The sequence below is a fragment of the Manis pentadactyla genome, chromosome 2 (genome assembly GCF_030020395.1).
Source record: "Manis pentadactyla isolate mManPen7 chromosome 2, mManPen7.hap1, whole genome shotgun sequence".
NCBI classification, from domain to species: Eukaryota; Metazoa; Chordata; class Mammalia; order Pholidota; family Manidae; genus Manis; species Manis pentadactyla.
The window spans coordinates 210,360,328-210,372,705 of NC_080020.1; the positions used below are offsets into that span (position 1 = coordinate 210,360,328).

Consider the following 12,378-nt stretch of genomic DNA (forward strand, 5'->3'; position numbering starts at 1 on the left):
TTTGATAAAAAAAGTAGTATGTTTTACTAGTATTTTAAGAATACTAAGGATTTTCATAATTATTACTCTCTAACATTTTCCTTCATCATTTTGAAATATGGCATGCTATAAAAAATCATGAAATACATGGGTGACCATAAAGTGATCTGATTTAGCAATTAAGAAATCCAAAAAGCTGGATAAACTGTTTTGATACCAGGAATGGTTTTCACTAAGGTAATATGACTGATACGGTTTCTTTTTTTCACTTTTTTAACTTAACACAATTATGATCCAATGCTTTCTTACAATGTTAAAACAGGTAAAATAATAAAATAATGAAATATCTTTTGTATTACTGATTTTGTAGCTTTCTCTGAGTATCTGAAAATACCCCAGTCATCTCAATTTTTGGAGCTTCTTCCCAATTGCAGATTGCCTTTAGACAGTTCCTGTTGTTATGAAATTTAGAAATTTTGTACTACAAACAATAAATACATAATCCAACAATACATTTTACTTCCTTACAGAAACAATGAAGCAACCCAAAATGGCAAAAACAGTTACAGAAGTCAGAAAGAAATCTTTAAATAATAAACACTATTTATTCATAGAATAATCAGGAAAACATGTAAAGATCACTAGATGATAGGAACTTACATAGTGTTATTTCAATAAATGCCATTCAAACATTGAAAGTTTATTACGAACAAAAATTTTTCTCAACTTTCTGTTTAACATTGTTCTGGTTTAGATACTGCTTCTGGGCAAAATAAAACAACAAACTACACTTACTCTCCTACCTGAAATAACTAAAAATTTTTTGGAAAATATATGGAATAATAGTTTTCAGACACTAGGAATCAGGAAGGCAGGACAGTGAAGCCTGGGTGAGTGGAAACTAATGAGGTGAGCCCTAGGACTGCTCCAGCTTATTGCCTGGCGAATTCCCCAGGCTACAGCTCAGCACAACCCAGGTGTCACCCAACATAAGGATACAGAGTTGGGAGACCAGGAGGACAAAGGCACTTGGCCGCAGTTCACAGGTCACACTGCCAGGGAGGAAAGATCTGCACAGAGTGCATGCTCCAGAGATGTACAGAGGGTCCCTTTTGAGTCTTTGGTGAATATTGATGGGCATTATATATGATGATACCACCTAAGGTCAGGGAAAGCACTTATCAAAAGTAGCAACCCCAGGGTCTAAATAGAGGGTTGTAATATATAGTGTTATCAATATGTAATGAATTGCTAACAGAGTTCTCAGAAGGGTACTACCTCATTAGTGAGGTCAAATTAGTTGTAGACCTAAGTATAGATTTATTAAAAATTTTCATCACTGCAATAAGTTCTGCCCTAGATTAAAAGTTGCTCTGGTCCTACCTAACAAGGCTTAAAAGCTGGCCCTAAAAGCAACAATTCGTTTTCAAGTAATATAGCTTCATCTCAGAACAAAACCAAAAATATTTATTAGAATACAAAAATGACCAGCACACAAAAAAGTAAAAATATTAACATTTATACTGTCTGGTATCCAATAACATTTTCCAGGCAAACAGAGAAGCAATGGCATATGATTTCTAATGAGAAAAAATAATAATAATCGAGATAAATAGACCAATACGCTCAAGATGATAAAGGAATGCTTGTATACTTTAAATAAGGACAATGAGATAGAAAAAAGAACTAAACAGAACTTCCAACAGACTACACACTCCAGAGGAACAGATCAGTGGACTTGAAGATAAAATATAAATTATCCAAAATTTTTAAAAAAGAGGTGGAAAAGTTGGGGGAAAAAAAGAATGGAGCTCCAGTGAGCTAAGGAACAACTTCAAGAGACATAATATTTGAGAAAATAAATGTAAAAAATTTCCAAATTTGATGAAATCTATAAACCCCCAGATTCAAGAAAGTGAACAAACCCAAATCACAAAAAAACATGAAGACACATAATAATCAAATTGCCTAAAAACAATAACAGAAATTTGTAAAAGCAAAAATACCAACACATAACCTTTATGATTCAAATGTAATATAGTAGAATGCTATAGGAAGTGGGTAAAATTACTGTGTAATTTTGAATTATGTTTTCATACATGTTGATAAAGTACATATGCACATATAAATGAATTGTAAAACATAGCTAGATATCATAAACATACTTTAAAGAACCAAGGCACTGCTACATAGAGGTTAAATTCAGTACTTGAAAGCTTTTGATGTATGCTCAAGATGACTCTGCTGGACTTTTTACTAGGATGTAGTGTTCTTCCAAAGCAATCAGTTTATTTTTTAATTTTAGGTAATAAAGTTTTATAAAATATTCTAAATGACAGAATGTCACATATTAGAAAATAGCATTATTTTAAAGTATAGCAAAAATTAAATTTCTAGTTATTTTCTGGTATAGTGTCTAGTTTTCCTTTATCAAGTTAAATGTATGAAATATCAGTAACTGAACTTGACTATACTTCCCCACTTCTCCCTTCAGTTAATTAATTAAAACTAATTAATTTTTTCATTTTTTTCTTCATATCATGTAGAAGGGACTATGTTAGAGGAAAGTCTATAAACTCAAATTTTCAAAAAAGTCTAGTTGTAACAAATAAAGTAGCCATTTCAAATTAGCAAAATGTTATTTATATATTTATAATGATATTCTAATATTTTATTTCTTTAACTTGTAAAAAGATAGAAGTAGATGCAGTGACTAAAACTGAAAAAGAGTCTTTTCTACCTTATTTTCTCAGTGATCACATCCATTCACATGGTTTAACTTACCATCTAACAACTCCCAGGTCTCTTTGAACTAGTCTTTTATTCTAAGCTTAGAACTGTATTTCCAAATGATAAATGAACATCACTTTTTGTCTGAGATACTCCTAACTTCCTTTAGTTGTCAGTGTTGCTTAAAGACTTAGGTGCTCCTTCCAATGTGTACAGATAGAAACACACATTTATATGAGAATGCCAACATTTGCAGTTCATTTTTAAATCTGACAACATACTTAAGATCATAAATGCTTTGTTGGGCAGAATATGTGTCTTGCTCACTCTAACATCCTAGGACAAATTACTCTGTTTCCATATAGCAGATACTCAATTCATTCACTGATAAGGATTTCTGAGAGACAGTAAACTCAAACTACCCACAATCAATTTACATTCTACCATCAAAAACTGCTTTTATTTTAATAACCTGTATGTTGTTTAAAGCCATCATCAGAGATCATTTTAAATACAGGCAAGAAAGCAAGGTAAGAAGCTCTCTCTGCTTTCGTCAGTATTATAAACAATAAGATCATCAGTCAACTCTACTTACTTCATTTTCATCTCTTGACCATTCGTTTATTTCCTAGGTTTAGTTACAGTTTATGACTTAGAATCCTGTTATCCAACCTAATAGTCTGCACATCATCTACTATAAAACAGCCAGAAGGTTTACTGTGAGAAATTCTAACAACAGCTTCCCAAGGCTTGTGTACATTTCCAATTAAACATTCTGTCTTTATTAAATGTGACAGCCTACACACCAAAAGAACTATAGCTGCTGGAATGTACTGTATATTTTGTCCACTCCCATGGCTTCTTATTCATGCATCAAAATGAAAGACATCTTGACCTTTTCTAGTCATTGAAGGGTTGCTCAGTGAGGGGATGCAACAAAATAGTTATAAAAATAACAAAATTCCATATATGTATCTAACATAAAGTTAAAGAAAAATAAATACTTAGATCTGACTTGCCTGATACTCTGTCAAGAACTTCTGATAATGTTGTTGAGACTGGCAAATGAAGTGTACGGAATTTATGGCCTGCTCCATACATTGGATGCTGGATGACGTGGCTAGTAGCATTGATTCTACCTTTGTATAGCTGAAAATTAATTCAAAAGAAATCAAAAGTAATTTTTAGAACTATATATCATTATGAACCAATTTCAAAAAATGAAAATTTGATTTTTTATTAAATTTCAAAATACACAGAAAACGTAAGTAAAAAAGTATTTCTTTAAATGCGGCACATTTATATGCCATGTGACTTGCTGATTAACTTTGGTATCAGAAGTATTATACCTAATATTCTGTCACTTTCCTCTAAATCAAATTACACTATTAATGATAAGGTATAATTAGGCTATTCCAAGCAAGGAGGCTATCTGAAAGAAATTTTTTAAGTCCTATCATTAAATATAAGGGTCATTCTAGGTTTCAGTTTGCTTTATTAGAAATTAGAATATAGACATAACTGTAAGCTCTGCTATGAAATTATAAAATATCTGTATACATGGCTAATCATTAAGATTTAATTTAACAGTTAAAATACTTACTGGACAGGGAGACTGAAGAAACATAGTCACTTTCTCATCCTCCAGCATCAACTGCAAAAATAATCTACGTATAAAACCTGAAATGTTCCCAGATGTTGGAAGGTTCGCTCTTTGAGGGGCTGTCTGAAATAGTTCACAGAGAACCTAAAAAGGCAAGAAATTTTCAAAGTTAAATGCAGTATTTATTTGTAGCTCTGTAATTTAGCAAAGAAAAAGAAAATTAAGAATGTGGATTGCCAAGTATATATGAATATATCAAATCAGCAATTAAACAGTACACTATTTCATCTTAAAATATATGAATACAGAAGTATTAAAAAGTTAAAAAAGTACAACAAATATTTCCATGGATAAGAAAAGTTACCACTACAGAGTTCTCACATAATAAATACACAGCATAACCAACTTACTTTAGTCAATATCAGTATGATTATATCACAATAAAAATCATGGAAAAAGTATATTAAAAACATAAAGCCTTCACAAGAAGCTGAGAGGTGATAATTAGGCCAGAAAGCAATGGGACACAAACCAAACTTTCAAATACCCATATATATGGCATTGGTTAAATCGGTCAATTAAGCATTTCCTTTTAATTAGACACATTAAGCAGATATACTTTCCCAATAGTTAATTATTTGAGGCAATCAAGTATCTTGCTATTTTTCTTAATAAATTTAAATCATTATTTCTTGAAAATTAGGATAGCTATCCTTCCAAATCTAAAGAAAATTTGACCTGAATAAGCATTATCATATAAAGAAGTAAAAAATAAGTTCTTATTTCTTAGTGTCCATCATGTCTCATACAGACTCTATACTCTTTACTTCATACACATTCCAGTATTTAATCCTCTCAAAAAATCTGTCAGGAAGGTATTATTATTCCTCTCTTATATGTTGAACAATTTTTGCTATCACCTGTAAGGTTCCAACAGCTAAATAAGAGCAGAATCTGGCAAAAAGCAACTAGAATTATTCTTGAAATGTCTAGCTTTCAAGAATTTTGGTCCCATGAACTTGATACAACAAAATCACCATTCATATTTTTAATGTGGTTTACCTGGAGTCTCCCTGAAACCTACTTTAACATCTACTTCAGTAGGGAAGCAAACCAACAGTTGTAGCAATCCAGCTACAACAAAAGGCAGTGCCTCAGTGCAGATGAGGCACTCAACAACCACCTTCAAGGGCTCAATCCTGTTTCAGCGGCTTAAGTGTTCCTCTGGGCTTGATTCTTTCCATTTGGGGGAATTTTTAAGGAGGAGGACTGTATGATCTACAGCTAGAATTTCCATGAATTTGCCCATTAGCTCAACAAAAAAAAAACCTTGATTTATGTGACAGTTAGGGGGAGGAAAAAGGTAGTGTTAGTACTTTAATTATGGTTTAAATTCAGATCCTTAACTGTGCCCAAAACCCAAACTTTACCATCACTGGCCTTAATACATGCCCCTTTACTAATTAATTTCACTAGCGCTATGGGACAGTGTATTAAAACAATAAGATGCCTAAAATATAAGCCTGTTTTTCTACTCTTACCTGTGCCATCAGTTTTTGATTATTAGGGTGGCATGATATGCACTGCAGAAAGAATGCCACAGTTGCATTCTCAATCGCTGTCCTCTGTTGAGTAGTCAATCCTGTTGGAGCAGCTGAAGGAAGTGAAGCTGATCTTGCACTGGTCTGTTGTGCACCCAAATTATGCCCTCCAGAAGTGGACCCAGAGTGACACAGTAAAAACAGAAGTGCTGTCCACAGTGGATTGACTTCAGACCCACCAAGCCAGTCTTTCATAATGTGGCTGCTGCCAACTTCTGTCAAAAACCTCAGAATTGGAGCAACCAGGTCTGCTGTGATAGGCATCTTACTACATTGTTGTGGAACATGATGCCGCCTAAGTTTATCCTGAGAACTATCTGTTGACTGAGCAACGCTTTCTGAGTAAGAAATGTGGCTAAAGCAGAAACTAGCCAGACTCCTCACAAGAAGAGAAGGCAAACCTGAGTCCAATAATTGTTTGGTAGCTTCTGGAGACTGCGAAGAGGAAGCAAGGGTTGCCAAATGTGATTCAGTTAGTGCAAGAGGTGCTTGCGCATTTTTAGAATCATCTGTTAAAGATGAACTAAGATCTTGCTTTTTGCTGTCATCTGTCATGGACAGTCTGTGGTGACACTGCATTGGAGGAGGGGTAATTCCCATCCAGCCCATAAGCAAAGAAAAATAACTTGGGTGTATGTGACACATTGAGCAAAGAAGACTGTCAACAGCTTTCTTCAAAACCATATTGCACGGTAGAGACATGGACCAATTAAAAAGTAACCTAGGGGAATAAAAAATACCATGTTACCAATATATATATATATATATATTTAGAAAGACCTCAGTGTTTCAAATATTTCTACTAGAAATCAATCTATCCTCTACAAAATCTTTAAGATTAAATACTTTATTTGCTATTAAATATTATGATATTATAAAGTCTCAGGAAGGCTACTTGTGATATGTATAATATTTAAGTATTTTGGTAGCCTGGAAGTATCAGACTTGTGAAATAAGTAAAAGTCCAAGAGATCTGTATTGAAATGGTACTACCGTTCTCTGCATGGCCTCAGAAATCATATAAGCAATGAAAAATTATACTGAAGAGAAGTTCAGATTAAATTTGACATAATTGATGGCTTAAATTCCTGTTTGCAAATTAAAAGCTATTAAGTGAGTTTCACTAATAAGTCATGGATTATGTGAACTGGTAGGGCCAAATATGAAAATGACAGACTAGAGGACAAAAAGCCAACCTTTTATGAGTCATGGAACTCTTCTGAAATAAATATAATATCCTGCTACAGACTTAGCAGTTATCAGGGGCAAGTTCAGCAAACCTTAGCTGAGTATGGTGAAAAAATGTGGGTAAGTGAAAACTACTTGTCAAAAGAACAATCATTTAACAGGTACCTAGAAAGCAGTAAAAAGAAGTAACTATAAAAAATTATACAAAGTGCTAACTCTTTCAAAATTTTGAGCAATTATCCTTCTCCTGTATCTCCTGCACATTAAAGATAAAAAATCCTGGCAGATATATATAAACACTATGAACCATAATAGCACAAAGATGAAACACTCTGACTTTCGGTGGGAAGAACAGGTAATAACACTAATGTATCTTCTTAAAACACAAAGATAAATTAATTAAAATTTGTATGACAAGATTTTGAAATTATATTTCATTATATTTAACTACAACTTTCAAAGTATTATTTTTATCCAAAAGCATATAGAATACTGTTTCGTCGAGTGAAAATCTAAAGTGATCTAGTGCCTAGAAAAAAAAGGATTTCATAAACTGTACTTACTCAAAGAGCTCTTGGTCCAGCAGTGCTGGTAAATCATACTCTACAAGCAGTTCATAACTATGCCATAGAATTGCTGCTACACAGTGCAAATGAGAAGGAGATGGCATTAGAAGACCATACTCTATTGCTGAAGAGTTAGAGCACATGTAGCTCATCCCACCATTTCTCTTCATAGCAGCCACTCTCGCAGAATCAGTGACCCATTTTAATAAGGCCTGAATTCTTAAAAGAAGAAAGTGAATTCAAAAACTCAATACCACAACTAATATTTAATATGGATAAAAATCAGTACTGCATGTAAGCAATATATTTATGAGAATAAATATAATTGTTCTTAGTTATTCTAAAAATTTTTAAATCTAAAACAGGAGAGAAAAGGAATTATATATACAACAAGAATACAGTAATTCTAGTTTTCCTATAACCTTACCAATCTTAATTGATGAAAATGTCTGAAATAACACAACTATAATTCTGCAAATAAACATTTATTAATTCTTACCTCATTTACAACAAAGTATATAAACATCTAGAATTATAGGATAGACTGATTAACAAACTATTACCTCTAAATTTTTTCTCACTTTATAAGAAATCCACACAACCTAGAGGCAGTGATTTGGGGCTAATCCTTCACTGTGGAGAATCTCATGCTACACAGGATGTTTCAGACCTCTGGCCTACAACCATTAAATACCAGTAGCAGCCACCCACCCTTCTTCATTCTGACAATAGAATAGAGCCCCAATACATATACTTTTTCAAGTGCTACCCTACCCTCAATACTCTGGAACAGGGGACCAATAAGTGAGAGCAACACTTTTTAAAGCAGTAATGCTTTGGAGTCTGTATAAAAAAACAAAAAATAAGATAAGAACTGTTGTCAAGTTTGCATTTGTTTGTTTTGGCTTTTAAATTTCTAGTTTAGACCATAAGATTCTTAACTTCACAGTAAAAGAAACATGGTTAGGAAGGTATATAACAATGCTTAATCCCTCTTTCTACCCAGAAGGACTAAAGAATAAGGCCCTTTAAATTTCATTGGGTAGGAAATGTCTATGTACTTGGTATGACATTATTTATCATACCAGGTATTATTTACTTGGTATGGTTTCATTTTGTAGTAGGAAGCAGAAAAAAAGATGGTAGGGAGTCTAAGGAAGAGCGGTCAATGAGTATTTTAAGTAATCAATAAGAAGAAGAAATCAATTAATTAACCATTATCAAAATAATACAAGTACCCATATAGACACAGTAGTCCTATATTAATACACATTTAGTGAATACTACCTAAGATAGATAGCATGATATGACACCATCAACTTAAAAAGATCCTATCACAACATGGTTCACAAAAAATATGTAATGTTTTATTCCATTCTGTTCCTCAAAAGCAGTATTGACTAAGAATTCCATTTGAGTTTAGATTTGCTTAAAATATGTCCAAATATATAAAAACTTATATTTAATGCTCACAAATATCTCTCGAAGTTGTATCATATAAAGTATACAGGAAAATGTACAATATAATCAACAGTCTTAACTTTTAAGAAATGATCTGTGAGACAGTATTACAAGTAACATTCACTACTGTGTGACTGTGTATGTGTGCTCATAAATGAAAAATGAGATCACATGTACCTGTCTTTTGTTCCAGGATCCTGAGTTGTCCCAAGCTGGTAAAGAATATCTATTGTAGAGTCAGAAGAGAGTCCATTCAGTCTTCCAAAAAGTAAAGGGCTGTTCAAATCTTGCAACAAAGAACCAAAAGAAAAGGTTTGCTAAATAACAAAGGGATGGGAAGATTTGCTCAATTTAATTGAAAATTACTCATTAAAAATAATTCTTCTGTAAATTCCAACAACAACAAAAAACAAACTCCAAAGATGATGAAGCCATAATGGAAATTAAATCATGAAGATCACATAGTTCAACTGTCATTACTTTGCAGAGAGTAAAAATTTAAATATCAAAGTTAATTATCACCTGTAGGATCACTGCCTGATGCTGCACAATTTCTCAGAAGAATGTCTATAAGCTTCAGGCCAATTCTGGTAGATTGCAGTCCTATCTTTACAAGCACTACTTCAATGTTGGGTGAATGCATTCCACAGTACGGGGACATCAATAAGGCAGCACAAGTCTGTAGCAGATTGGCAGTGGGTGCGGCTGCACTTGCCATCATTCCTTCCAGATCACTTATGTGAGTAAGGCAATGATGCAACAACCGTAACCATCCAATACTGAAATACGCAACACAAAATAGCTTATATAATGAAGCTGAATAGCTCAAATTATTTCAGAGTAAAACAAAACTGTTAAGGATCAGCATGTTGTGTTTCATAAATGGGAACAAATAAAGTAAAATAAATAAAAACATATGTTTTAGAATACCATAATATCAGTAAAGAATTAAACACAGTGAGTTTCCCCCATAATAAAAATACTTAAGTGCTAATAGCATTAAGGAACTATTTACTTTCTTTTTAATTATATACATACATATGCTTATATGTTCAAATATAAACTGCATAAGATCACAGACTTGTAAAATTATATGGCAGCTTGAGAATAAAAAAAGAAATCCTAAATTGTTTTTTAATCAGGCAAGACCTTTAATAAAAACCAGTCTATAAAATCTTCAACCATCAATATTTACAAGAATGTGAATTTAAGACTATATTCAGGTTCTTGTTTGTATGGTTCATATCTAACCCTTCTGAAGACTAGTGTTTAGGAATTACCAAGAGTAGGTCCCTGTCTATGTGGTCAGTTTGTATGGTTCCGATGTACTCCTGGTGATATGCATTTGAAAATACTTACATTAGACTACAATCCAAATAATTGGAACCTATGCCCACCACACTGGATCATCTCAAGGATTAAACACACATAAGTCTCAATATTAACAAGCTTCAAGATTCTGCTTCTACAGAGTTACCGTCTCTATTACTCCTAATGAAATTATGATATTATATAAACACCTATGGAACAAAGAACTTCCTAAGCCCTAAAAATAAGAATAAATAACTTCATAAGAAGATCAGAAAGCTCTTTTAAGAATGAGAAAGAAAACATACCTTGTTTTAGATACCTGATCTTCAGATGGAAGAAATGGATTATTAACAGTTGCTGAAGAAGTGGTACCAAAAGCAGTGAGGCCCAGTAATTTAATTTGTGAAAGACCTAATGTACTGGCATCCCGTGGACGATGAAGTCGAAGGCAGACAGCAGAAGCTACTTCAGCTTTTACAAGCTGAATTTTTATGTAGGTGAGACCACTTGTCACAACAGGCGTGGACAAAGGTAGCATATTTACCCCATCTGCACTTACTTCAACAGACACTGAGGATGGGCAGGCTATAGGAGATAAAAGCAAACAATTACTGAAGAAAAGGTGAACTAGACTTCATAGTTCAATGGAAATCTTGGTAAAACAGCAGCTTTCACTTAACCCTCAAAAAGAAAATTTATACACCAGATCATACTTTGTCACTGACTTTCACCATAACTGATTTTGGAGTTATTTTCCAACATAAAATATGAGATTCACAATAAAACGAAAATTGCACTTAAAAAATTCTAACATTCATCTAAAAAAAGAGTAACTGAAGATAGTCTATCTACATGTACAGTAGTTCCCCCTTATCTGCAATTTCAGTTACCCACGGTCAACTGCGGTCCAGAACCAGATGGTCCTTTGGATGTATGTCAGGTCAATAGTAGCCTAATGCTGGTCACAATGCCTATGTCATTCACCTCTCTTCCTCTTAATCATAGGCATTCTGTCATCTCATCAGTCACAGGAAGAAGTGTGAGTACAGTACAATAAGATATTTTTAAAGAGAGAGATGACATTCATGTAACTTTCATTACAGTTTATTATTATAATTGTTCATTACTTATTATTGTAAATCTCTTACTGTGCCTAATTCATAAATTACCTTTATCATGGGTATGTATGTATAGGAAAAACTATATATATATATATATATATATATATATATATATATATATATATATATATATATATAGAGAGAGAGAGAGAGAGAGAGAGAGAGAGAGAGAGAGAGAGAGAGTTTAGTACTATCCATGGCTTCAGGCATCAACGTATCCTCCATGGGTAAGGGAGACTACTGTATTTGATTCTCTCCAAGGAAAAAAAATAGCCAAATAGGCAATTACTCTATTATTTACATTTTACTCAGAATTATTATCAACAACATAGGACCATTTGATTAATATGCTATGGCTTACTGTTGTAAATAATTTGGGAAAGAAGAATGTAATTTTAAAAAGTGCTTTTCTATCAGGTCATTATTTTACCACTACGATAATCCACTGATTTGAAACACTTAAAAATTGCTTCTCCTCTAATTTTTAGTTTCCCTTTCAAAATTTAACTAAATATCCAGATGATTTTTTAAAAGAATAATTTCCTGCTAAGATTTAAGGAGGACCAATGAAGAACACGTGGCAGCTGCTATGGTAAAATTAATTTTTCTAACATAACATGGAAACCCATATAATAAATATACCTATTAAATAAAACAACCTTCCGACTTTGATTTTTATTTTAATTTCAAGTGTAAAATTAGAAAGTAACTTTTATTGTATGTCAATTACATGCCAGGCTTACACTGAGAACTGGAGAGATCACATCAATTTTGAAATTTTATCTTCATAACCTTTGGAGATAAGTATTTTCCACAAG

General features: G+C 32.9%; 1 protein-coding gene across 19 annotated transcripts in view; it reads right to left on the reverse strand.

Annotated features, from left to right (window-relative positions):
- The window catches only part of BIRC6 (baculoviral IAP repeat containing 6), a 285,292-nt gene that overhangs the window by 119,569 nt on the left and 153,345 nt on the right, over positions 1 to 12,378 (reverse strand). For all 19 annotated transcript variants that reach the window (XR_008995888.1, XR_005033811.2, XR_008995886.1 and 16 more), the window contains 7 exons: positions 10,745 to 11,024; positions 9,651 to 9,907; positions 9,306 to 9,414; positions 7,665 to 7,886; positions 5,854 to 6,634; positions 4,313 to 4,456; positions 3,729 to 3,858 (listed from right to left, as the gene is read on the reverse strand). Coding sequence is in view for 15 of the 19 variants with exons in the window: in XM_036931659.2 (XP_036787554.2) it covers positions 3,729 to 3,858; positions 4,313 to 4,456; positions 5,854 to 6,634; positions 7,665 to 7,886; positions 9,306 to 9,414; positions 9,651 to 9,907; positions 10,745 to 11,024 (1,923 nt within the window). In the remaining 4 variants the exon portion in view is untranslated. The remainder of the gene's footprint in view (positions 1 to 3,728; positions 3,859 to 4,312; positions 4,457 to 5,853; positions 6,635 to 7,664; positions 7,887 to 9,305; positions 9,415 to 9,650; positions 9,908 to 10,744; positions 11,025 to 12,378) is intronic.